Source organism: Zingiber officinale, chromosome 6B (genome assembly GCF_018446385.1).
Source record: "Zingiber officinale cultivar Zhangliang chromosome 6B, Zo_v1.1, whole genome shotgun sequence".
Classification (NCBI taxonomy): Eukaryota; Viridiplantae; Streptophyta; class Magnoliopsida; order Zingiberales; family Zingiberaceae; genus Zingiber; species Zingiber officinale.
The window spans coordinates 71,976,151-72,002,800 of NC_055996.1; the positions used below are offsets into that span (position 1 = coordinate 71,976,151).

The following is a 26,650-nucleotide window of genomic DNA, read 5'->3' on the forward strand; positions in this document are numbered from 1 at the left end:
GGCATCATTCCACACTCTTCCGGCAACTCTTTTATTTATCATCATCGACCCTCCTCGGGGAAAGAGTAGGTAGGTTAGAGCGAAGAAGCCACCGCACCGCGTAGCAGAAGAGAATGGGATCGGGATCTTTCCTCAAGGTAGTCGCAAAAAACTTCGATGTTCTTGCTGGGTAAGCATCTGTACTCACCATGTTCGTAGCACTTCTGTTGGAATACGACCGATTCGTCCATGTTCTGCCGTAAACATCGTCTAAATGCATTTCGACTCCTCGTAGTATTGTACATTTCAGGGATCTCCATCGTCGCAATGCCTTAGATTTTCCGCAATTGAATTTTTCTTCCATCATCGGGGAGACTGTGTCTATTGACATCTGCTAGTAATCTGTCTATCGTCTTAAAGCCGGGAAATTAATGTTGCCCAATTCCTTGTTACTTTGGAACTTTCCTGTTTCTTTTGTTACTCGCTTGTTGCTAGGAAATTATATACTTCTTTGACCTAACTGTTTATGATATTGCCTTTATTCTTGTTTGATGTATAACTTTTAATTAACAAATTATAATAATCTTTTATGGTGACGTGAAACTTGATCGTGATCTCGTGTCCTCAAGTTCTTCTTGATTACTTGCTTTAACTGAGTAGGAGAGGAAAGGAAACAATAAATAAATAAATAATATTGTCAGCTTCTCTTGTTTTATTGGAAGGCACGAATTGGAGGGGAAGGAATTTAGTTTTATCCATATCTTTCATTTTATATCTGCCCAAATCAAGCAGAAGTTAAGGGAGAAAAGTTTGATCCTTTAATAAATCTAACACAAGTAAACGTGTGTGTTATTTCCTTTTTGTTCCATTAAAGAACAAAGATGAGTGGACGTGAGAATATGGAAATAATATAATTTTATTCTTTTTTTTTCCAGCTTTCTACTTTCTCCCCTATTTCCTCCTCCTCGAGGAAACACAACATTAATAATTTCTTAATATCATTAGAAATTAATGGTATTAAGTTATTAGATAGTTTCTAATCCATTAATTCTTTTCTTCTAACCTAACCATAATAATTTTTTTTGAGCCTCCTGTCAACAAATCTGGACTGAGCCTGAAAAAGTCCCCTCGGGGTGGTGCGGTGGTTAAGGCATGGGGTGATGCCACATGGACTGAGCCTGAGAGTGAACATGTATATATTTGGGTACTAGACACTCTTATCTCCTACATTATTATAATGCATGAATGATATATTAATGCAACCTATCAAACAATTGGCTATTATAATATTTCTTACAGTCACTATCCACACATCTTTATTTTTCCTCTAACAAACTTCTTATATGATCCTATATACCTAAGAGCAAAGTTTTTAGGATTGAGATCCTACAATTTATCTAAAATATTTTTAAAACTCTATTTGATATCTATAATTTGAACTAAATTTTAATGTACATCATTAATATGAACACATTAAACTATATTATCTGACATCAATACAAGAAGGATGACAACAACAAAAGTTAAACAAGAATTATTTTAGTTAGGAGTTGTTTATTTTGAATATGATTTTTTTTCCCTTCTATTCTGTTTCCTGTTTAGCACCTGCATGCTAATTGTTTGGCTGCTTAGATTTTGCAAGTGAAGCCTAACATGGAATCTTTTGTGTCTGTGTATTATCTAAATTAGCTTCTTAGAATAGATGTCTCACTTCCCTTCCATGCCCCTTGTCTGTATCCTTGCTTTATGAATAGTGATACTTCAGGGATTTTTTAAAAACAGTTTTTCTAATGATTTAAAGAGAAATTCTTTGCTGTTGTTGTAACTCTGCAATTTGTGGTCTATCTTGAAAAAAAATAGCTGAACTTTTATGATTCTAAATGCTGAACTCTCTATGAAGTGTAATCAGTATGGGATGTAACGTCTACCCATGTTTTTTTTTCCTACCCTGTTTATTTAAATAAGTTCTAGTTAAGACTTTTTCAACTGAGAAGCATTATCAATTAGTATCTAAAGGTCAAAATCTTAAATGTTAACTTCTTTATTCTTGATTGGAGCACTATTATTCTTTTTCTTGACATTTGTAGTTAATGCATTATTTCTAATTGTTAAATTTAAATTCTTTTTCTAATTATGGTTTTCAGGCCAGTGGTTACTCTTGTGTATCCATTGTAAGTGGAAACTATAACCTGATACACAGTTTTCTCTTATCTTTCTTTTTGCTCATTCATTTGAACATTCATCTGCTTAATCTTGACAGGTATGCATCCATCAAAGCAATAGAAACCAAATCATCTACTGATGACCAACAGTGGCTCACTTATTGGGTGTTGTACTCATTCATTACACTGTTTGAACTTACTTTTGCAAGGCTTATAGAATGGTGAGTTATATTCTTTTTCCCTGCTCAGTTTATACTACTCATAACTCCCTGCTTTTGCTTGTCCACTTCTTCTACAGAATTATTACATCTCACTATCCTCTGTTTTAAGTGGTAAATCTTGCCACTTACCATTGTGCAATTATTAACTGCATCAAATGTGCTCATATGTGCCCATATAGTTACATATTGTGTTAATATTTAATCGTCCAGCCTACAACATGTTTATTGAGTAGTCTAGACTATATAGACATGCAAAAGATAACCGATAGTGTGTGTGTATATCTTAATAGAAGTATGATGAATCGGTAAAAGAAAGATCAGGTGCTTGACTTGGGATCAAACCGAACAGTGTTGTGTTCTGAGAGAACTTAGGAAGGAATCTTTTGAAGGGTTGGGAGGATCAGTCAACCTTATCCTATGCCCCTTGCAACGATTAAATTACCGTTCCATGCCGCAATGGATTTTATCGTTCCGCCACCGGAGCGAAACTGGCACAGGAAACAGGATAATTTTGTGTGTCATGTGACAGACAACAGAAGGAATAAGTAGCGACGACGGTGGAGGAGGCAGAATTTGACCTAAACAAGCGGAGGTGGCGTATCGGAGGCAACGGAGGCGTCGGAGATGTCACGGGACTCCTCCAGCGCCGCTGGAAGTGTTGCGGGACCAAGCATCCTGAAGGTGCCTCTAATCCCTCTCCATTGTGGCGTTGCAGGCAGCATCGAAGGCGTCGCAGGAAGCCTCTGGCGTTGTCGGAAGTGTCACCGGAGGCCTTTGGAGGCATCACTGAGCGTCTTTGGCATCGCGAGCGCCGAAGAATAAGTAGCGACGACGGTGGAGGAATCAGAATTTGACCTAAACAAGCGGAGGTGGCGTATCGGAGGCGATGGAGGCGTCGGAGATGTCACGGGACTCCTCCAGCGCCGCTGGAAGTGTTGCGGGACCAAGCATCCTGAAGGTGCCTCTAATCCCTCTCCATTGTGGCGTTGCAGGCAGCATCGGAGGCGTCGCAGGAAGCCTCTGGCGTCGTCGGAAGTGTCACCGGAGGCCTTTGGAGCCTTCGGAGGCATCACTGAGCGTCTTTGGCGTCGCGAGACGCCTTCGGCGCTGTGCGTCTGCAAGGTGCTCGCATTTCTGTTTGGTGAAAACGACGAAAGAAAATTAAAAGTGGTTTAATTTATTCAAACAATTCCCAACTTATGCGTGATATTTTGAAGAGGTTTTTATAAATCCTAATTAAATTATTCCAATAAAATATAAAAAATATATTTAAAATTAAAATTTAAATAAATTTGATTAATTAATATTCGGAAAATTATTTTTACTATTTTAAATTTTATTTAAAAATTCTAAAAAAATCTAATTTTTTAAAAAATAAATTAGATTTATATTTTGATATTATTATTATTATTATTTTTACTGTTTTACTATTTAAGTTGTGCAACCTATAGTGATAAATCGAGACAAGTTGATGGACATGTGGAGAAATCAATATCAATATTGCATGTCATGGGATGATTATTTAATCTTGGCCTTGGAGAATTATAGAGTTGACCTAAGTAGAATGTTGCAAGAACCAATGCTTCCATCTGATTTATGCCACTGTTTTTGGTATTAGTAAGGTAACATATTATGATGTATCACTTTTGATTCAAGTTATTGATAAATTAATTTTTTTAAAAGAAAATTATATTTAGTTATTTTTTCTAACCGTATTAAGTTGTCCAATAGTTGAGAATTTTTATAAAATCAATATATAACTTATTTTTAAATTATACATCATAAACATATTTATCTAATAATTACTATATATAAATAAAAAATACTAAAGGGGAGCCTTGGCGCAACGGTAAATAAATAAAAAAATACTGAAACCGTATTGGCACGACACGATACGATACCGAAATCGTATCGTTCCGGTCTGGATCTAAACTTCGGCATAGGTCGAGATTTTAAACCTTGGTCCCTTGTGCTTCCCTATGGTGCGGAAGTATAAATTAGTGCAAGAACAAGACGAAGAGAGAGAGACTGGGCTTGTGAGAGTGAATTTTAGATGGCACACCTCAATATGTTATGTATTCAGAATAGATGTTTGTACTTCCTTATTGACAGCCTACTGATTCTGTATGCTTCTGACAGAATAAACATGGTTTTTATTCCACATCTTTTATCTCAAACAACCTTGATGAACTGGTTCACATGATCAACTGTGTCCCTTCACAAGTCCATGGTATTCGGTATGCATTTACTTATCGCTGTGGTTATAAATTGTCTGCATCTTTCTCTTCCTTAAGTTGATCATCCTCACTAGGAGGGGTGAGAAGAGAGCAGTGTGGTTCTCCTGATTGGATTGTTATCTTGTTTTGTCTCCATTCCAAAGCCGTTTTTCTCTATTGGGTCACACTAATAGTCACGTTGTTACCCCTGTTGGTTCTGTTTATACATTTATGCTCATGCATATTTCTGCATAGTTGTCCTCATGCCCCATATCCATCTTATGGTAATCCGATTGCATGCTGCTTGGATAGAATTCTAGTAGTAACATTTGAATTACTGAAAGTGCAAATTGCCTAATCTGTTAATATTGATTGATTATTTTTCACAAAACGTGCCCCTATAATTACTCTTTCCCAAAAGGTGCCTCAGATCTATTTTCCCCACAATACCCCTTATTTCCCCTCCAAAAGGTGTTGTTATCTAATTTGTAAATCAGCTTTCACTCTAAAAAACACAAATTGATCTCATTTTGAACTCTGAGATGTCTCAAGATGAACATTTTAGACTTCCAGGTATTGAGAAATATACTTTCTGACTCTAAATCTTGCTCTAAGATGTTGAGAAATTTAATTTTTGACTCCAAATTTTGTCCTAAGCTGATTGTCAAATTAGCTTGCAGCACTTTCTATATCATTACAATGCAAGTTGATTTGCAAGACAATTCGTGTTATGAAAATCATAAATTTATCCCATGTTTATCTTTGAGACACTTCAAATTTAACATCTTAGACATTTCGAGTGTCAAAAATTGATATTTTTTTATCCTATCTTTACTTGTGCACCTTTACCCATTCTGTGACAATTTCTACAATGGAAGTTGATTTGTAAATAACTTATACTGTGAAAATTATGAATTTATCCAATATTTAGCTTTGGAACACCCCAAGTTGTACATTTTAAGATTTCAGGTGTCTAAAATTATTATTTTTACTCTAAATCTTGTTGCGATTTGGAAATTAGCTTCTGCTACCTTTTTGAGAGAAAACCAGGAGTATTACAGGGAAAAATAGTCTAGAATGACATTTTGGGAAACAAACAGTTAGGGGTGGGTACGAAGAGTGCATTTTGGGAAAGTGCTTATATTACTTTCCTGGTCCCATTGCTCTTCGAGATTGGTTGATATTTAATACTAGCAACAATAAACCCAACTAATTGTCTTTAACAAAAAAATAAATATGATGGGAGCTTTGGTCACGATATTGTTTTTGCACAAATTATGTGGGTTTCTAGAGGAAATGCAGCTTGTTTTCTCTGTTCTTTTGTTGACTAACCTTTACAAGGTAATCATGCTAGTCATAATTATTTAGGATCAGCTATATGTATCTTCCCAGTTGTCCTTCTATTGAACTCTATTCATGTAACAGTTGTAATATTCAAATTTCTTATTCAAATTTCTTCAATGCATACTGTCTGGTGTAGGTTCCCCATTTGGTCGTATGCAAAACTGTTCTTTAGCTGCTGGTTGGTCTTGCCCTACTTTAATGGTGCTGCATATGTTTATCAACATTTTGTGAGGCCATTATTAGTCAATCGGCAGACAGTAAACATCTGGTATATACCAAGAAAGGAGGACATAATTCGTAAACCAGAAGATATATTATCAGCAGCAAAGAAATATATTGAAGAGAATGGACCAAAAGCATTTGAGACTCTAATCAGCAAGGTAAGCTCATACTATAACATTGTTATAGTCCTTCCTCATATGTTTTACTGGACATGCCAGAGCTTACTCACATCTATAATCTTGTGGAGCTGTTCATCATATAATGAGATTTTGGTTGTAGTGTTTGCAGTAGGATAGATCCTGGGGAGTGATGTATGTTGTATTTCAATTGTTAAGCAAATCTATACCCATGGTTTAAAATTTTGTATCGTGTCGGGCGAAAACATACGAAATTTGCCATTCGGCTGTGCTGTCTGGCATCGGTACCGGCACCGCAGGCTGCAGAAACTGCCACGATCCCACGACGACCTCCGTGGGGTCATGGAGGCTGTTGCGATCCCGCGTCGATCTTTACGGGGCCGGATTTCGGTGCCCCCGGCGACCACACGCCCCTGCAGACATGCTGCAATCCCACATTTTTATATTTAAAAAATATTGAAACCATATCGGCATGGAATGATATGGTACCGAAACTGTATCATTCCGGTCATAAACCAAAACTCCGATATAGTTCAAAATTTTAAACCATGTCTATACCTTGTGCTTTTGTTATTCTTGAATTGATTTCACCTGTATTACTTTACTAACCAGCACAATATGATTATCTGTACTAAGTGATAGCCTTTATACATGTGCTCTATGCTTTTGCATCCTAACATCAGCATCAGTAGGTTTAGTACATCATTCATATGCCCCATTTTTGTTATGAAATTTCTCCAACTATTTCCTCTGGTTTCTAATGGCTTTTGGTAAATTTTCCATTCTCTCTCTCTCTCTCTCTCTGTATGTTGTATGCTTTGATGGCATTTCTCGAAACTCGGCGTGTCCGAGCATGCTTATCCCCATGCCTTGGCCATACTAATGGCTAATAGTTATCTGTGATTTACCTCCTCCGTGTTGGCCTAGGGACGGGTTGGCGGGGGCGTTGGGGGCGAGCGAATCGCCTTTTGCCACATGCTTTGATGACATTTCTACAAATGCTCTCATTTGATAGCAGAAACAATTTCCCATCTTACTTTCTGCACAGATAAACTTGAAGAATGGAGGATGCAATTTCATCATATTTTCACCTTCTGGTTCCTTTGGGGTTCAGTGATGATGTCTAATATTTGTCCGAACAATGTGATTTTCATTTGAAAAACATGATCTATATGTTTTACTTAACAATATATTGAATTTTTCGTCAGCAGCTCCAAGTTACTAATGACTTGGAACTGTTGTTTGCAGTACCAAAGGGAGCCTAAAACTCGTCGGACAATTTTAGAGGAGGTGCACGCTCAGCAACAATCTTATGCAGAAAAAGAGTATAATCCATGGGGAGAGGACTCGACAATATTTGATGATGGTCATAGATACTGAAACAAAATCGTCTCATCTCGTGAAGGTTTGACTGCATATTTTATATATTAATTAAAAAAAGTATATGTTTGGTTATAATATATGATTCTCGCCTCAAACAGTTTCTTTACATGTTCTGGGGACAAGGCCACTGGATTAAACTTGAATTGCAGTGCAGTTATCAGGCTTTAGTGCAGAGATCCTCTTTGTAGCATTCTCCAGTTCAAATCACCTTTTTTTCCACCCTTTGTGGTTGTCAAAGTTTCTTATTGTACCTCTTGGTAAATGCTTGCTGTTATTTGAATTTTAATGCGGATCGCTGCTTTTGCAGTTCTATTATGAAACTAATTCCTATATTATGTCTACTTGTCTAACTTACTTTCCTATATGTTTTTGGTATGCTAAATTATTGAACATTCCACATCCTGAACTCTGCAAAAATGTACGTTCATGGTGGCACAAGGAAATAGACTTACTTTATCAGGAGGTACATTAAGGCTCATCTTCTAGCCTGCGTTTAGGTTACATTCATTTTCAAACAGGTTTAGCCATTTCTCTACATCAGGGTCATGTAGGTCATGTGGTCATGCATTTCAGAATGGTGACATTGAGTCTGCCTTAGTTTTCCAAGAACACTACAGCATTCATTACACGGTGACAGGTATTGTGGCTGTTAGTCTATGCTTTGGCTTTATGGGTAATACATCAGTTATCCTTTATTTTATATATGAATGTTTCTGATTGATGAAGATGAAGGTTGTGTATACAATACACCGTTTCTCTTGGAAGCATCAGTTTGCTCTTCTCATGCTTATGTTAGAACATTGAATATAAGAAACAGGTCTTATGTTTTATGTGAAGAAAATTTTAGATCAGTGTATCATAATCAAGAAGCGACCTATGTATCTTGCGTATTTGTCTTTTGTTGGTCCTGAGGCTTAACATCAGGAGCATAAACTATTACAAGTTACTGGAATTTATCTGCCATTAGTCATTCAAAAAGTTAATAGATTAATTTATTTATTTAAAAAAAAAAAAAAAGGAAGACGACTTGAGCAATTTGCAGTTTCGATTGGTGTGACCAGCTACTTTAGATTTTTTTTATTTGCTGTGTGTTTCCAGCGTTCCATTTTTCTAGTTTGGGTGGTAGCATTTCATATACTAGATTTAATGTCATTATGTAGTTCAAATTTGCCATGTTTTTGTCCTGTGATAGTGTGAGGTTAATTCTGATTTGTTTTTTTCCCGTCCAACTGGGTCCAGGTCCGACAATATACTTTTCACCGTAGCTATCCAATCATTTTGCTTTTTAAAAGGTTGACCGCTCAACCTTTTTTTGCCCCTTGTTTTTTGGTTAATTATTGAATTGTGAGACCATATCCTCTAATTGTAACAATTTTTAGATATAAGTTGCAATAATATCTACACGTGGATCACGATGTCCATCCAACATCATTGCTGACCACTAACAATTCATTATTCTATAATTAAAGAGTCAATGAGTCCCCGGGCAGATGGTGCAGTGCCTCTTCAATTATCTAAGTATCGGAGTATTAGAGTCTTAATTTTGGTGAATTATTGAATATATATTTTTTTAATGGATGGCCGATCTACAAATGTTGGGTTGATGGATCCTTTCCAATTTAGGATACCTGCCAATTAAAATTTGAAAAAAAAAAAATCAATGAGGGTTGTAAAGTCTGTCGCTGGTCCAAGAGAAAACTGAATCACAGCGCTCAATCCCTAGCTCCATCGGGCCTCATTATTGTGTGTGTAGGAGATTATAAGGGATCATGAGCTGCATCATGTGTCTCGTATAGGTGCGAGCGAATTGGTCTACAGATCGAGCTCTAGTATGGCGTCTATCAATGGCCAGCAGCAGCAGCAGCAGCAGCAGAATTCCAGTCCGAGTCCAAACTCTCACCACGTCAACAATCCTGTGTTCGACGAACTCCGGTGGGTGATCCAGATTCGGCACTCGCTGGAGGACGTCGACGACAGCGACGACGTCGGCATCCCGGTGTCGGTGTTCAACGTCCCCAAGAGCCTGCAGGTGACGAAGCCGGAGGCATACATCCCCCAGCTCATCGCCCTCGGCCCCTACCACCACTGGCGACCCGAACTGTACGAGATGGAGCGCTACAAGCTCGCTGCCGTCCGGCGCACCAAGAAGCAGTTCCACACCATCAAGCTCCACCACCTCGTCCAGCAATTCACCAAGCTCGAGCACAAGATCCGCGCCCACTACCACCGGTATCTCGATCTCAGCGGCGAGACCTTGGCGTGGATGATGGCGGTGGACGCCTCGTTCTTGCTCGAGTTCCTCCAAGTCTACGCCGCTGTGGAGGACGGTGGTGGTCAAGCTTTGAGGCGACTGTCGTCGAGGATGTCGCATTTGGTGGACTACACGGGGAGGAAGTCCGCCCACAACGTCATTCTTCGCGACATCATGATGCTGGAGAACCAGATCCCCCTCTTCCTCCTGCGGAACATCTTGGAGTCGCAGTCGCCGTCCGCCGAGGCATCCGACGAGACGCTGGCCAAGATGCTCGGCGGTTTGCTCAAGGAGCTCTCCCCCTTCAAGCTGTTGGATATCTTCCCCTGCGGCATCGACCTCAAGCAGCACTCCCACTTGCTGGAACTTCTCTACTACGTCATTGTCCCGCAGTCCGACGACCAATCCGAAGAAAACGAGATCGAGGAAGTCAACGACGAGACGCCGCCGCCGTCGAAAGGGCAACCGCGAAAAGGGGGCAGCTCCGATGGCGGCTACATGAAACAACTGTACCACGCCGTGGTGGGCATCGGATCAGGGCTCACTGTAGCCCCGATTCAGTTCGTCCGAGGCGTCGTGACCTCAAGGCCGGTCAAGTTGGTGGCGCTGGTTCCGTGGAAGATCCTCACCAGCCTTCCTGGCTTCTCCATCCTGAAGCAACCGTTTGAGTCCTTTTGCAGTTCCGCGCTGCAAGGACAAGATAGGGATCAGATCCCTCAAGCATTAATCAACGGAAGCAGCTCCAGCAACAGTAACAAGCCGCCTCTGGTGGAGGAGATCATGATCCCCTCCGTGACGGATCTGGTCAGCTCCGGCGTGAAGTTCTCTCCCACCACCGGCGACTTGTCGACCATCGCGTTCAACACGAACACGGCGACGTTCTACCTCCCCGCCGTCTGCTTGGACGTGAACACCGAGGTCATCCTGCGGAATCTGGTGGCGTACGAGGCGTCGGCGGCGATGGGGCCGCTGGTGTTCACCAGGTACACCGAGCTGATGAACGGCATCATCGACACCGAGGAGGACGTGCGGCTGCTCCGGGAACAGAGGGTGGTGGCGAACCGGATGAAGAGCGACGGACAGGTGGCGTCGCTGTGGAACGGGATGAGCCGTTCGGTGAGGCTGACGAGGGTGCCGTTCATGGACAAACTCATCGAGGACGTGAACAAGTACCACAACAGCAGGTGGAGAGTGAAGACGGGAAAGTTCATGAAGAAGTACGTGTTCGGTTCATGGCAGTTCTTGACGTTCGTGGCCGCCATTCTCCTGCTCCTCCTCACAGCTCTGCAAGCATTCTGTTCGGTCTACACTTGCTCCCGTTGGTTTGGGGTCGTCGACGTCCAGAAACATTGAGATATATCGTTAAAACAGTAAGTAATTACTTCATGAGATCGTAGTGATCGAGCATATTTCTTGGCATTAATTATTTTGGGGTTTAGGGTTATTGAGCTGTGTGTATATCTATCCATATATCTGCACCTCTTTTCCTTCTTCCAAATTACAGATGTTTTATTGTTTATTGTTTTTCCTACGAGAGAAAAAAAACGTGTATTTGTTGTTGTCAATGTTTCAAAAACCTCTTGATTTGATTTTTGTATATGTACTGAATGATATGCTTAAAGGAGGATTCGCTCACAATCAGCAAAGAGGAACCACAAAAGAATGTTAGCATAAACTAACAATTCATTATAAAGTCATATTAAACACGAGCTTGGGCCTAAGTTGAGTCTCAAAACAAAGTATATCTGACTATGATTTTATTCTAAGAATTCAACTTCTCCACCTTTAAAATTCTGTGGATGAATCAACCATGTAAAATGATTCACCATTAATCCTGTTTATACATACATTCATTTTTGTGTAGGCCTAATTTCTACTAAATTTACATGTATAGATTTATATGTACTACAACAACAAAATTGACAAACTCAGCAGGGGAAGAGCAAAAATGAAGGCTCCCTATAAACTTTTGCTTCCACAAACCAGATGTTGCTCAACTTTGCATCACACCACACCAGCTGATGAGTTGTAATTTTCGACATCCGTAGCACTCTTGCGACCAGCTTCAAGTCGACTTGAGAGAAGAAGAGATCTTGATTCGATCTGTCTTCTTTAGGCTTCTTGAACTTCTTCACAAGGCAATTCCCGGTTCGTAAAATGTCTTTCAGTCTCTTTTCTTTCTGAGTCACAGAACACATGGAACAGTTAAAAAATAGGATCAAGGGGAGATCAGAAGTCTGCAGATTTGGTAAATAGAAAGAAAGCTTGAATTGCTTCACTCAATTTGTTGATTCAGGTACATTTCCACATATTTGTTGATTAATTTTTAATGATTAAATGTGAAATGTCTAGAATTTTATATGTGATGATTTTTGTAAAAAGGGTAATCATGTTCTTTGTTCTAACATAAAGAAGATTGATAGACTACCTTTTCCAACTTGATTTGGATCTCTGACATGAGCTTGGAGTCTGCAAGGTCTTCAAGTTCAGCATGAGATCCAATTAACATCTTCAGAAACCCTGGAGTTTCATCCTTGTCTGCCTTCACAAATTCCCAAAAGATCCTAATGGACTCCTCCATTATGTCTTCAAGGGTTTCGATTGTAACAATGAAATTCCCCTTGCTTTCATCCTCCATCTTCTCCTTCATGGTATCCTCTGCAGCAAAATAAGTCGAAAATCAGTCCCGGTGAGCGATATCCTCGATTCATTTTGCGACCGAATGGAATCAAACACCAACATGAACATCTTGTATTTACCTACCTCTTATGACCGGAACTTGGAGGAGATTCTTAACAAGAGATCGACTCTTGAGATAATTTGGTAGTCTCGGTCCTTGGAAAGGCTCATCCTCTATGAACCTCTGCAGCAACGCTTGGAATTGTTGGAATTCATCGGCTACATGATTGTACTGATGGTCGAATTCCGGTAACTCTCTAGACTTCTCATACTGCCAACGCAAGAACTCCCATGAAAGGCATGTTTGTGCCACAACAACAAGCTCCAAATCATTCTTCACCTCCTTGATCAATTTGTCAGATGGATCTACATCCATTTGAAAATTACAGGACCATAGATTCTGCAGGAGGACGGATTTGATGGCCGGAATGACCGACTTTTGAGGCCCCTTTGAATGAACATGATCCTTGAGGTTGAGAAATCCTGGGAGAAGTTATCGTTATCATTATCGAATATGTTGTTTTTGATTCAAAAAAAAAAGAGGGAAAAAAAAGTGTTCAAATGTTTGACATATTGGACTGACCTATTGTGTTCATCTTCTGATAGTTCAAGATGTCGAGCTTCCACATCCTCTCCCGATAAATTTTGTGGAACTTATGGAGCTCTTCTATAGGATCTTCTTGCTGAATTTTGCCAATCTTCCATGGTTTCAGATCCTCAACTATTTTCGGGGCAACCGATTCCTCTGAGATCGAAGGCAGGCCCGCAGCCCTCACCCTTTTCAGTTCTATTTTGAGCTGCTCTATAAGATCCTCATGTTCCCAAAGGGACTCCAACTCATCATACTCATCATCATCCAATTCATCAACTAATGGCACTTCCTTTTCCTTCTTTAGTTCTTTCTCTAGTCCATCCAATTCTTCATCTGTTCTTGAAATTGTCTCCAAAAGAGGATGAGGGGAGAGATCAAATCCGCTCGACGCTTCAGAAACCGTGTCACCGGTGCTACTAGTATCATCGTATCCTTTTCGAGTGTTTTGATTCACTTCACCATTGTCATTCAAATTTGGTGGCGTCGATTCTTCACATTTCAGAACTCCTTTTGATTCATCAGGGCCTTGATTCATAACCTTCTCATCACAAACAAGTTTTCCATCGGGTTCATTCTCTTTCGACATGGTTTGCTTGGAGAACTCCTCATTCGGGGCAACAGATTCTGCATCATAGCTATGAGTAAGCTGTGATTGTAGTTTTTCAACTCTTTTAATAGCTTCCAAAAATTTCCCACTGTATCTAGCTGAATTTGCTTTGTGTTCATGGTCATCGGAGGAGTCGGTATCGGAGACAAGGCCATTGCTATCTGAATCCACAATCAACTCCTTGACAGAATAACCATCACTTGCACTAAAGCTTTCGGTGTCCGAATCCAATCCTGCAAACTCATTGAACATAAACCTTCCTCGATAAACTCTTCCAAATTCAACTGATAAATTTGCTCGATTGCTAGCATACGGTTTTCGGGAAGCTTTCGAAGACACAAAGCTCTCAGCCTTCACTGAATCAGCATCAGAAATGGATTCAGCTTCCGAATTGAAGCCCGAAAACTTGGGATGAATATAGATATCTCCATGATCAACTTCGTCTGCAAAATTGTCTGCCTTAACACTCGAACTCCGTCGGCGAAAGTATTTTGGTGAAACCGAACTAGTTCTTCTCAAAGAATCTGACTTTGTCGATTTGTCGGCCGGAAACTTCTCGCCGGCGGCGTCGATTTGTCCCTGCCGCCGGTCTGTTGAACTTCGTCGCCGCCGCGGGAAGCCTTTCAATGATAAAGAGCTAAAGGAAGCATGGTCAGGAGGATCTCGACAAGAATCCTGAAAAACTCGATAAGTTTTTGGCGCCGGCGGCTGTTCGACGAACCCGGTGAAATCTTTCCCGGACAAGAAGCTGTAGTTGTGAATCCTAGCGTTGGGAGACGGCGGCGGCGGCGGCGTTGGCTCGCCGTCAACCGCTTGCTGCTTGATCAGCTGCTGTTGTTGATCAGAAAACTGATACTGAAACTTGAAACAAAGCGTCGGTGGCTCTTCTTCCTCTTCGTTGTTAGCCTCATCGTCCTTCCTCCTCAAATCAATTGCACTCTGAGAATCACTTCCTTTCTTAGGTCTGAAGACAGAGCAGGAAAGAAAGAAAGAAGGAACAAAAAAAAAAAAAGAGTAAAGAATTTGCATCCAAGAAAGCTAGAAAATTAAACCGCAAGTAGCAGAAACTTCACGTCACGTCTTTACCTCAAGAAATGCATGGCTGCGAAACTGATCGCCCAAATCAAGGAACTGGTGAAGATGAACCAGAAGAAATCAGCGAAGATTTCCATGGCCTTGTTGGATACCTTCTGGAATTCCATGGCTTCGATTCAGCAGCTCTGTGCAACCCAAGCTGAATCCCAATTAGAATGAAACAGAGAAGAAGGAGGAAAAAGAAAATTTAATGAAGAAAGACAAAAATAAAAGTTTGCGATCCGATCCCTATGGAAAACTGACAGCCAAATCGCGGCCTTGGAAAATTTTTCTTCAGGAATCTGTCCCGTCGGTTCGCATTATTATTCTTATTTTCACATTGCGCCTTTATTTTCCTGGTCAAGGCTGAGACTTTTAATTTGCGCGTTTTCATTGAAAATTTAAAGAAATCTTCGACGGCGACGTATGATAAGCCACCGGCACGATTAGCGGCAAAGACAGAGATACAGTGAGTCATCCGATTATCAGGATTCTTTTCTCAGAAAAGTATGGAATGCGTCCGTTGTGTTCGACGAGGCCAAATCACGTGAAATTTATTTTCCGTGTATTTAAATTTATCTTTTTCTATATTCGTGAGATCGATTTTAGAAGGGTTATTAAGGCGTTGGATCCACTTTTTGTTTATGTTAATTTTTTTAATTTCTTTTTTGGAATTTAAGATTTAGTGTTTAATATTAGAAAATATAAAAAAATAACTCTAAGTTTGCTTCTTTTTTTTTTTTGAAAAAAAAATCCTCAATTCTAATTAATCCATCGAAAGTTATATATATATATATATATATATATGATCGTGACCGAATTCCAGCCAGATGACGGTCGTAATCTGGGCGTTTCGTGGCCAAAATCGATTGCGACGTTAGCAGACACAGCGCTTTTTGGCCACGAAACGACTTGATTCCAGTCGCAATCTGGTCGGAATCCGATCACGATCCGGTCGGAATCCGACCGCGATCGAATTCCGGCCGAATGACGGCTAGAATCGACAGCGCTGCGTCTGCTAGCGTCGCGGCTGATTCTGACCTACTTCATCTTTTCGCGCCTACTGAATCGATCCACTGATCGATTCAGCCCCGCTTCGTCTTCTCGCGCTTGTTGGATTGATCCAGCGGGGTTGAATCGATCAGTGGATTGATCCACCGCACCGATTCGCACGGATGTGTACCGCATGGTAATATTTTCTTATATATATATATATATAACTTTTAGTTTAATTCACTTAAGCCCCCTTTTGTAATCAAAATATTGAGTGAGAGCACTAATATAAAATTAGTGATGGAGTGGGCAAAACTCTATTAATAATAGTTAATCCTCTTATCGTACATAATAATTGCCTTAATTAATTTTTTTGAGGTAGACGGCTTTCCTTCTTTAATTCTTAATGGATGCAAAATTTAACTAGGAATGTCATAAGATGTTATTAATGCATTGTTAATGGCTATGTGTACATTGTTTTCATTGGAAAAAAAATAAAAGGTTGGGCTTGATTATTTATTATTGTTTTTGTCAAAAGATTTTTATTTTGAAAACATCGAAACATGCTTTTTTAATTAGTAATTCAGGTATCCAACTTATACCGAGTAAATTCCATGCAAGTTTTCTAGTAACATAGCCCAGGGGACGAGGTGTGACTGCCTCCTTAGGTTTAAAAAAAATAATATCACACCTTCACTGTCATTTTGATCGTCTCTGATTCATCACCTCATCATCGGAAAATTAAAATTGATTACATATTTAAAAAATTCTCGACCTAAATTATCTATTGATATGACTTTTATGAAAAACTATTGAGACTTGGAAGGTTAAATATTGGATTAAATAGTACAACATGAGAATACTAAATTAAAATTGAATCCTAATTTGATTTAAAAAAATCACAATTTACTTTAATAGTATTCATAATTTTAATATTCGAAGTGATCTGATAAAAAAAAATATAAAAGTATTCATAATTTTAACCAAATTAAATTAAGAAGAAAAAATTAAATCAATTCACTTTAATAATAAGTACTATAGCTATATATAACAATAATATAGAATACAAATATTTTTGAAATGAGAAATGTGCTAAAATATTATTTTGAAGTTTTTATTAAAAAAACCCTTTTGATAAAAACTTTACCCAATTTTGATTCTTAAATAAGTCTCCTGTCTTGGCTACTATTCATGGTACCCGACAGCTGCTAACCTACTCTAACTGAACCAGTCGACGCACGCATTGACCAAGCCTTACGAAAATTGTGTAGTTTATGATTAATACAGTAAAAAAAATAATAAATTTAGTTACTTTTATTAAATAATTTTGAGATAATCTATTGGGTCCTGTAAAATATTTTATCAGAAAGTTTAACATTATTTGATTTCGCGTCCTATCATGTGCTGTTCGATTTATTGGATAGAATCAAATAAAAAATTAATCGAATCATTAAAAATTAAATACATAATTATAAAAAAAACATAGATCTATACATTAACTCTATTTTATGATAATAAATTATAGAACAGAGATAACAAAATTGTATAATTAAAATAATTAAATATAAAGGAGTGTATATAGATAAAGAAACGAAAGTAACGCAGGTGGATGTATTTTTGTATTTCTGGATCTGCCTTTCTCTTTCTGTCCAATCTTATAATTCTTTCTGTCCAATTTTATAATGTCACTATTCTAAAAATTAGTAGTCATCTTTAATTTACCTCTTTCGTATTGATCCTGAAACGAATTGATAAAAATACTGGGGGTAAACATATTCACCTTTTTATCACCATATTATACGTATAATATAATACATAAATTAGTATTTCCGACCCATAAATTAGATTTGATAAAGGTATATCAAACCTATGTAGTAGTACAATACAAGGATGACACTTAAGAACCTTAGCAACAAACTAGTGTAATAAAATCTTCCTTATAAAAAATTAATTTGATATCAAAATAATCAAAACTTGAATTCAGAAATGAAAGTATAGTCTGTTGTATTTAATTTTGAAGACCAGGAATCAATTTATATCCTATTAGTGGAATTAACCATTTACTGACATGACAGCTTCCGAACGCTTGGATGCGGTCACCTCAATCTACTCTACAATAGCTTCCGGGCACTTAGATGTGGTTGTCTCAATCCACTCTGCAACATCTCTTCGTCAATGACTTATTGGCTTCCGAGCGTTTGGCCCCAGTCCGGACGCTTAGAATCTGTTGACTTGGATTCCAATTTGATCCTCGCTGCAATGGTTCGCTGACCTAGCCCATATTGCTTTGGGCACTTGGACTTGGTCCGGGCACCTGGACATAGTCAACTCAGCGTTGACTTGTCCGGTCGCTTGGGTGATCCTCCGTCAGTCTAGAATTAAGCACATCCAAACTCAACTCCGGCCTTCTCCTCGAGCAGTTTTTTTCCCGACTTCTCGTCTCTCGGAAGCGCCGCACGCGTCCTTCTTGTCCGCCGGTGTACTCCTCTACTACACCTCGTCTCTCGGATACATCTAGCTCGTCGACTCGCTTCTCGTGCTATCATTCTCATTAGCTATGTCTTCTATTCGACTTCTTGTATTCCTAAGTCTCTGCACACTTACACACAAGACATCAAAATCACATAACCTAACTTAACTCGGTTGATTATATCAAAATTAATCTGATGTACTTACCATCTCCCCTTTTTGATGTACATTAAAGCAAATTAAGTTAGGGTTAAAAATAATAAAACAATTTAAACAATAAATCTGTAATTATTACAATTTTAAAAACTGTAATCAATTCAAAGAATATTAAAGTATATATTTTCCTTTAACTTAATCCCTTATTTTCTCCCCTGTATACTATTAAAAAAGATATTAGAGACAATATGAAAATTAATTTAAAAAATATTGAAAATATTTCTAAGAATTTTAAACAAAAAATTTAGTTATATGTTTTTCTACTTAAATTATTTTTTAAAATAATTTTTATCAATTAATCCATAGTTTTCAAAAAATAATTTAAACATTATTTTAAAGTTTCAAAAAAAAATTTGTATGCAAGATTCTTTTTCAATTATTTTATTTCTTGTTTTAGTTTTCCATTTTTCATTTGAACTTTATCAAAATATTCTAACAGACAAACTATTGCTAATTTAATTTTTAGATCATGGTTATCCTTTTTAATTTAGCTTACTTGGACCTTGATTTAAACAATGATCTAACATAAGTTTAATATAATCATATAATTGTTCAGAAGGTAGAAGTATCGAATTTGTAGTTTGATTGTCCTTTTTCATTGTTGTTTTCTCTAGAAGTGGCTCCTCCTTCATCGATAATTTCTTCTTGATGACTTGCCATCAATATTATTCTGACATACTCCTTACGCTCAGATTCTTTTGAGGATGTTTTCTTTAATGTATCATTTTTTATTACAGTTGTAGCATCATAGTTTTCTTTTTCTGGAATAAACTTCTTGCCTACGTCTTATTAAATTTGTTAGTTTTAAAAAATTTATTCAATTTCCTTGCCACATAAGTTCTTTCATCTTCGTCAACCGATGAGTTTGAATCTGGTTCTAGTTCTGTAGCGTCTCTAAATCTATGTTTGAATAATTAATGTCAATTTTTCTTTTTCTTTTTCAAATTTATAAATAATTAATCCAACAAAGCAAGCCAAGTTATAAAGTAACTAATAGTTCTCAAAATCTTAACACAAATTCTAGGATTAATCTTCTAGTAGAAACAACTGAATAAATACAGAAACATAAATTGGAAGACCTTTGGGTCGTACTATCAGCATTCCGAGCTTGCTCAATTATCAAGGCCTCCTATCTCATCTGTCTCACCTTCTGCATCAATTAGATCTAATGAGTCCAAAGACTTAACTCATTCAAACTATACTTGTATAACATAAACATAAGTAGATCATACGATTAATGGGTTTAACATAAATGTTGCATGACATAAACATAAAGTAATCATATGACTAATGGATTTAACATAAATGCGGCATGTCATAAATAAAAAATAATCATATGACTAATGGATTTAACATAAATGCGGCATGTCATAAACATAAAGTAATCATATTACTATCGGGTTTAACATAAATACGGCATGATATAAACATAAAACAAATTATATTAGTAACGGGTTTAACATTAATGTAGCATGATATAAACATAAAACAAATCATATTACTAACGGATTTAACATAAATACTACATGACATAAACATAAAGTAAATCATATTATTACTAACGAGTTTAACATAAATGTGACATGACATAAACATACACAAATCATATTACTAACGAATTGAACATAATTGTGATATGTCATAAACAAAAAACAAATCATATTACTATCGGATTTAACATAAATGCGACATGACATAAACATAAAGCAAATCATATTACTAATTGATTTAACATAAATGTTGCATGATATAAATATAAAGTAAATCATATCACTAACGGGGTTAACATAAATGTGACATGACATAAACATAAAATAAATCGTATTACTAACGGGTTTAACATAAATGCGGCATGTCATAAACATAAAGCAAATCATATTACTATTGGATTTAACATAAATGCGGCATGACATAAAAATAAAATAAATCATATTACTGACAGGTTTAACATAAATATTGCATGACATAAACATAAAGTAAATCATATTACTAACGAGTTTAACATAGATGCGCCATGATATAAACATAAAATAGATCATATTACTAACGAGTTTAACATAAATGCAGCATATCATAAACATAAAGCAAATCATATTACTATCGGGTTTAACATAAATGTAGTATAACATAAACATCCTTAATAGAGTTTAGTTCAATGAAAGTGACCTCGTAATATAACCGTTTGATCAAACATTTAACCTAGCGCTAGGTTGCTAGGGATCTGAACCTCAGAACGAAACCACTACCCATATATAGTTTAGCAAGCTCCCCGAGCATAGGTCCCTAGTTTATAATTCAACCCATACATAATTTAGTCAGTACCTCGGGCTTAGGTCCCCGGTTCATAACTCAACACATCCATAATTTGATAAGCTCCCAGACTTAAATCCCCGGTTCATAACTCAACACATCCTCATAAACATTTCTCAGCCCCATACATATGTGCATATAACTTTTTTATAAATCCATAGCATACATAATCATTAAAACATGGTTGAGACTCAAAACCTAGCCACGACCACCAAGTACTTAAACAACATAAAAAAGTTCAATGCATAAATGTTTTTTAAACATGGTATTTATATATTATATAGCCTAGATAATGCATCAAGAAAAGTACTTAAGCAATATAAAAAGATAAATGCGTAAGCATTCTTTAAGTATGGTATTTACATCCTATATGTTCTGAATAACGCATCAATAAATAGGTACTTAAGAAACATAAAAAGATCAATGCATAAACGTTCTTTAAGCATGATATTTACACTTTATATGTTCTGGATAACACATTAAGAAAATAAACAAAGAGGTATTCAATGTGTCTTTTGTGTCTAAATGCCCATAGATCCACTTTGGATGCGAGAGAACTAGGGGTATGATCGAGGCATGACTTTTGTAGGATCGAGATGTGTTAGAGGAAGGAGGATGAATAGTGCTCGTGGCTTTCACTTTCATTTAAAAACAATAGAATAAAACGCAACGAAATAAGAGTAAGTAAAGAAAACAGCGACACAAGTTGGTTTTACTTGGTTCGGAGCCTATAACGACTCTTACTCTAAAACACATACTCGTTGAGTATTTACTTTGGATAATTCACTAATAAATCAGAGAATTACAAGTACAATAATTTAGCTACAATAATTAAAATTATACTGACAACTAAGAATGAGAAATTCTAGGTTTCCGATTGTCGGAGTCACGTTACGGCTTCATCAGATCGTCTTTGAAATAGTGCGTAGGAGAAAGATTGCGAAGATCAGTTGTATTCAGACAACTGTTCATGGTCTCCTTTTATTGACTGCTAAAGGCGCCTTCAACCCGCTTAAGGGCGTCTCCAGCTTGGATTTCTATCTCTAAATCCGCGGTACCGATAAGCTCTGTCTTCTGCGAACTTCATCAGTTCGAAGGTGCCTTCTGTTGGGATCTTAGATGGCTAGAGGGGGGGTGAATAGCCTCTTAAAAAAAAACTTAGACAGAGATTTCTACACAAAAACTAGTTAGCACAGCGGAAGGAAAACTAAAACGAAGGAAGAAAAACACATACACAGCAGACACAAAGATATACGAGGTTCGGGGATAACTTGCCCCTACTCCTCGGCGTGTCCGTAAGGTGGACGACTCCTTGATCTTCGGTAGATCGCACCCCGGATAACTTCCGGCTAAAGATGTCTCATTCTCGGTGGAGCAACCTCTCAACAGAGTCTCAAGAAAGATCTAAATTAAAGCATGAGACTTACAGAAACTCGGTGGCAAAGGAGAATAGGAGTGCTTACAACCACGCGAGGATCAGTAGCAGAAAAACAGAGATCGCAGTTCACCCGAGAGCTCAAGAACTTCGCACACCAGCACACACTTTTCTTTCAAGCTTTCTTTCTTGTTCTGTTCTTGTTCCCCTCTCGCTGTTTTTACTGCTTCTCAAAACCTGATCTCTGCTGTCACAAATCTAGTCCAAACTGCGCAAATCAGCGCTGCAGCCAATCTCTTTTCCTCCTTCTCTGATTCTCTGAACTCACACCAATGATATCACAGTCAACACTGGCGTCTTCTGAGCTCGAACCAATCCCCAGGAGTCAAGCAGATCGCAGCCAGATCACAGCAGTATCCGTTGATGCCTGAAATGCACCATGCGCCGCTGAAACCAACAGAAAGACCATTTGTCGCATTCCTCTTACGAACTTAATTTGAAATTAGGCTTGGAATGATACCTGTTAACCTGCAAACTCAAAAGCTAACAGCACAGAAGATTACATCACATAAATGAAAGAGATATATCAAAAGCAGTGAAGGAATCGTTGATACAACGAACAAATCAGAGTGTGTGGATCGGTCACCAGACCGATCACACTGCCTTGGACCGATCAGGCAACAGCCTGATCGGTCTGAGACCATTCTGATCGGTCGTAGTGACCGATCAGATTGAGTGTGGATCGGTCCACAGACCGATCCACCTCTTTTCTTTCTTTGCAGTCTCTTCTCCTGATCGGTCTCCCTGACCGATCAGATTGCACTCAGTGTGCTACTGAGTGTTCTCTGATCGGTCGGTAGACCGATCAGATTGAGGGTGGATCGGTCCACAGACCGATCCACCTCTTTCTTTCTTCTGCAGGCTCTTCTCCTGATCGGTCTCCCTGACCGATCAGATTGCACTCAGTGTGCTACTGAGTGTTTTCTGATCGGTCTGCAGACCGATCAGATTTCACTCAGTGTGCTACTGAGTGTCATCTGATCGGTCATCAGACCGATCCGTGGAACTTAGTTTCACTGGATCGGTCTGCCGACCGATCCACTGATTCTTGTGTCTGGATCGGTCCAACGACCGATCCAATGTGCCATTGAAAGTCCTCTTTCTGACTTAATCCGGAGAACGAGCTACCGAGCCCTCTCCGACTTCATCCGGTCCAGAGAACGAGCTACCGAGCCCTCTCTGACCTAGTCCGGAGAACGAGCTACCGAGCCCTCTCCGACTTCGTCCGGTCCAGAGAACGAGCTACCGAGCCCTCTCTGACCTAGTCCGGAGAACGAGCTACCGAGCCCTCTCCGACTTCGTCCGGTCCAGAGAACGAGCTACCGAGCCCTCTCTGACCTAGTCCGGAGAACGACCATACTTGGACTTTTCCCGTGCCAAGCTCCCTGCTTGGACTTTTCACCAGATGTCTTGACCCATCTGGATTTCCCTTGCCTGGCTTCACTCACCAGGACTTTCCCTCCCAACTGATCAACCTCGATCAGTAGTCATTCTGAGTTTAAACACTATCTGATACAAACTTAAATCAGTGTCAACATCAAAACAACAGCCAGGTCAGACTGTATCAACAATCTCTCCCTTTTTGTTGTTTGACAACACGATTTAAGTTTAGATCAGAATTGTTCAAGTTTTCATAATTTTAGGGGAATCAAGATCCCCCCCCTAAGACGGATACAACACTATGTGAGGGTCTTCACATTTGCATTCATCTAAACTTAGTTATCTTCTCCCCCTTTGTCAAACACCGAAAAGGTGCGAATAAGGTAAGATAACTTAAAGAACTCCCCCTTAACCCTTACTGTCTGGTTCTTAACTCACTGAGAATTCCCTCTAAGTGTATTATAAGACAGTAATAAGGAAATAAAAGACAAACAAGACATGCAAGTGAACAGCATATTAATAACGGATAGAAAATGAAATATAATAAAGAGCAAGCAAATATAAAACTGAGTACCATAAATACATGAGTAGCATCAGAAGTGCAAACATCCAGGTCAGTCATAAAGACTAACAAAAAACATCCAAAATATAGACAGTCAACAAACAAACTGTATCAATCAACATCCTCACACTGAGGAACATCACCATCATCGGCAGGAGGGGTGAAATCCTGAGGCGGCACGCTGGAGGATGGATAGCCTGGGTAAGACTGCGGAGGCGGGTAGCGTGCCATCCATCCGAGTAGCAACTGCTGTGTCACCACCTGATGACTGCGCATATCATCGAAACGCTGGTCAATATGCCCGCGTAGGTCATCATAGCGCTGGTCTATCCGAATACGCAAGCCATCCAGCTCAGCGGATATCATCTCATCATGCCGATCAAAACGGCTCTCCAGCTCGGCGATCTGCCAGCGCAGATCAGGATCGTCCTCTCCATCGTCAGCAGCAGCAGGAGGAGCAGCAACAGGAGCAACCTGTCGTGGAGGTCCCCGTGGTAACTCACCCAAAACTCTCCCATCCTTCCACTGAACACCCCCATTTTGTCCAATGATGCCAGACTTGGAAAATGCCCGTTTCCCAAGTCGGCAATCCTGCCTGACCATTTTGACTACCCTACCCTTAGACACATCAACCTGAAGGGTCTCGAGCCAATCAGTAATTATATGCCCATTGTTGGTGCAACCTTAGGTCAAGGTTGACCTGGTTGACCCGACTCGAGTTGACTTGACTCGAGTTGTATTTTGATGTTTGACTTGGGAAGATTGTTGATGTAACCTTAGGTCAAGATTGATCTAGTTGAGTTGTATGTTGATGTTTGTCGAGAAGAGAGTTCTATTCTTGATGTTTGACAAGAATAGATGTTTGGGAAATTGTTGGTGCAACCATAGGTCCTGGTGAGTGACCTGATTTGGGAAATTCTTGATGGTTGACCTGATTCGGGAAAAGTCCAAGCAGGGAGCTTGGCACGCGGAAAGTCCAGGTATGGAGACTTGGAAAAGTCCAAGCAGGAGCTTGGCACGGGGAAAGTCCTAACGGGATGTTAGGCGGTTGGAAAGTCCCGTGAGTGAAGCCAAGAAGTCCTAACTGGGATGTTAGGCGGTGTGGAAAGTCCTGGTGAGTGAAACCGCTAGAAAGTCCTAATCGGGATGTTAGGCGGTGGGAAAGTCCTAACGGGATGTTAGGCGTTGGAAAGTCCCGTGAGTGAAACCGGCAAGGAAAATCCGGATGGATCGGATGATCGGACTTACGGTGTTGAAAAGTCTAAGTGGGTCAAAGGGATTGACCGGACACTTAGCGGGGAGTGCTAGCAGTCAAGGGAGTGACCGGATGCTAGGCATGATGTACCAACAGTCAAGGTTGACCGGATGTTGGTGTGGAAGCCTTAGGTTTAGGGTTGAAAAGTTTGGATCGGTCCGGGACCGATCCAATGATATGGCTCATCGATCGGTCGGTGACCGATCGGTGACCGATCGATATCGATGGTTATCGATCGATGCGGAGACCGATCGAAGGAGATCGGGCGCGGAGAAGAAGCCCGATCGGTCCGTAAACCGATCGAGAGGTTCCGATCGGTCGTGGACCGATCAGAGGTTTCTGATCGGTCCATGGACCGATCGAGGACGGAATAGGCTTCTTCCCGATTGGTCCGCACCGATCAGATGTTGCTGATCGGTCCACGCATCGATCAGGTTCTAGCCGTTGCGACGCAACGGCTAGTTTCTTCGCTGTTTCTTCTTCGCAGGTATAAAGGGGCTGAGAGCTTCTACAGGGATTTTTCTTCCTTCCTTCTTCTCTTCTGCTGAAGATTTGTGGGCTGCGATAAGAGCTCTGTTGAGTTCCTTCCGAAAGCTTCGCGTGAGCTTCCCCGACTGGAACAGCTGCTGGAAATCCAGTCGACGAGAAAGCAAGATTGGTAGAGTGCTTGTGTATTCTTATTGTATTTCTTGCTTATTCTTTGTACTTGTACTCTTTGTTTGCTGTTGCAAACGTTTGTGGCGAGGTTTCTCCACCCACAAGGAGTATATTGTATTAGCCGGTTCTCCGGGGACTCATCCACCGACGGATTGACTGGTCTCGTCCACCTTACGGACACGCCGAGGAGTAGGAGCCCTAATCTCCGAACCTCGTTACATCCTTGCGTTGAGGTTTGATTTCTTCTCCTGTTTTCTTTCTACGTTGTTATTTCCGCTGCTAACCTAATTTGTAGAAAGAAACGAGCAAAGATTTGGGGTCGGCTATTCACACCCCCCTCTCTAGCCGTACGAGAGATCCCAACAAGTGGTATCAGAGCGAGGCCGCTCTTCATCGGATCAACACCCGTGGGAGCAAAGCTAGAGAATGGATCTCTATGGAGAAGATGTCACCATTCCACCCTTCTACGAATGCGGCGACTTCGCGTATTGGAAGGTAAGGATGAA

General features: G+C 39.4%; 3 protein-coding genes across 5 annotated transcripts; 2 read left to right on the top strand and 1 right to left on the bottom strand.

Annotated features, from left to right (window-relative positions):
* Positions 1-34: 34 nt before the first annotated feature.
* LOC121992665 (HVA22-like protein a) lies at positions 35-8,005 on the top strand. Of its 2 annotated transcripts, XM_042547168.1 has the most exons (6): positions 35-169; positions 2,124-2,150; positions 2,240-2,362; positions 6,059-6,302; positions 7,530-7,686; positions 7,763-8,005. In XM_042547168.1, exons 1-5 carry the CDS (start codon positions 114-116, stop codon positions 7,659-7,661), a joined length of 582 nt encoding a protein of 193 aa, XP_042403102.1. In that variant the 5' UTR covers positions 35-113; the 3' UTR covers positions 7,662-7,686; positions 7,763-8,005. The 2 variants fall into 2 exon arrangements, with proteins under 2 accessions (XP_042403102.1, XP_042403103.1); XM_042547169.1 differs by lacking the exon at positions 2,124-2,150 and having other exon boundaries at positions 39-169.
* On the top strand, positions 7,993-11,532 carry LOC121992664 (putative UPF0481 protein At3g02645). Its single transcript, XM_042547167.1, has 2 exons — positions 7,993-8,127; positions 8,206-11,532. Exon 2 carries the CDS (start codon positions 9,496-9,498, stop codon positions 11,266-11,268), a length of 1,773 nt encoding a protein of 590 aa, XP_042403101.1. The 5' UTR covers positions 7,993-8,127; positions 8,206-9,495; the 3' UTR covers positions 11,269-11,532.
* A 112-nt stretch (positions 11,533-11,644) lies between these two features.
* On the bottom strand, positions 11,645-15,262 carry LOC121992666. Of its 2 annotated transcripts, XM_042547170.1 has the most exons (6): positions 15,132-15,262; positions 14,880-15,013; positions 13,178-14,757; positions 12,679-13,077; positions 12,344-12,573; positions 11,645-12,095 (listed from the first exon to the last, which is right to left on the bottom strand). In XM_042547170.1, the coding sequence occupies exons 2-6, from the start codon at positions 14,993-14,995 to the stop codon at positions 11,844-11,846; spliced, it is 2,577 nt and encodes an 858-aa protein (XP_042403104.1). In that variant the 5' UTR covers positions 14,996-15,013; positions 15,132-15,262; the 3' UTR covers positions 11,645-11,843. The 2 variants fall into 2 exon arrangements, with proteins under 2 accessions (XP_042403104.1, XP_042403105.1); XM_042547171.1 differs by lacking the exon at positions 15,132-15,262 and having other exon boundaries at positions 14,880-15,125.
* Between the last annotated feature and the right edge of the window lie 11,388 nt (positions 15,263-26,650).

Coding starts and splice junctions, on each gene's coding strand:
- LOC121992665 (XM_042547168.1), top strand. CDS start 114: ATGGGATCGGGATCTTTCCTCAAGGTAGTCGCAAAAAACTTCGATGTT. Junction 170..2,123: donor AACTTCGATGTTCTTGCTGG/GTAAGCATCTGT, acceptor TATGGTTTTCAG/GCCAGTGGTTACTCTTGTGT. Junction 6,303..7,529: donor TTGAGACTCTAATCAGCAAG/GTAAGCTCATAC, acceptor TGTTGTTTGCAG/TACCAAAGGGAGCCTAAAAC.
- LOC121992664 (XM_042547167.1), top strand. CDS start 9,496: ATGGCGTCTATCAATGGCCAGCAGCAGCAGCAGCAGCAGCAGAATTCC.
- LOC121992666 (XM_042547170.1), bottom strand. CDS start 14,995: ATGGAATTCCAGAAGGTATCCAACAAGGCCATGGAAATCTTCGCTGAT. Junction 14,758..14,879: donor GCAGCCATGCATTTCTTGAG/GTAAAGACGTGA, acceptor CTCTGTCTTCAG/ACCTAAGAAAGGAAGTGATT. Junction 12,574..12,678: donor CCAAGTTCCGGTCATAAGAG/GTAGGTAAATAC, acceptor ATTTTGCTGCAG/AGGATACCATGAAGGAGAAG.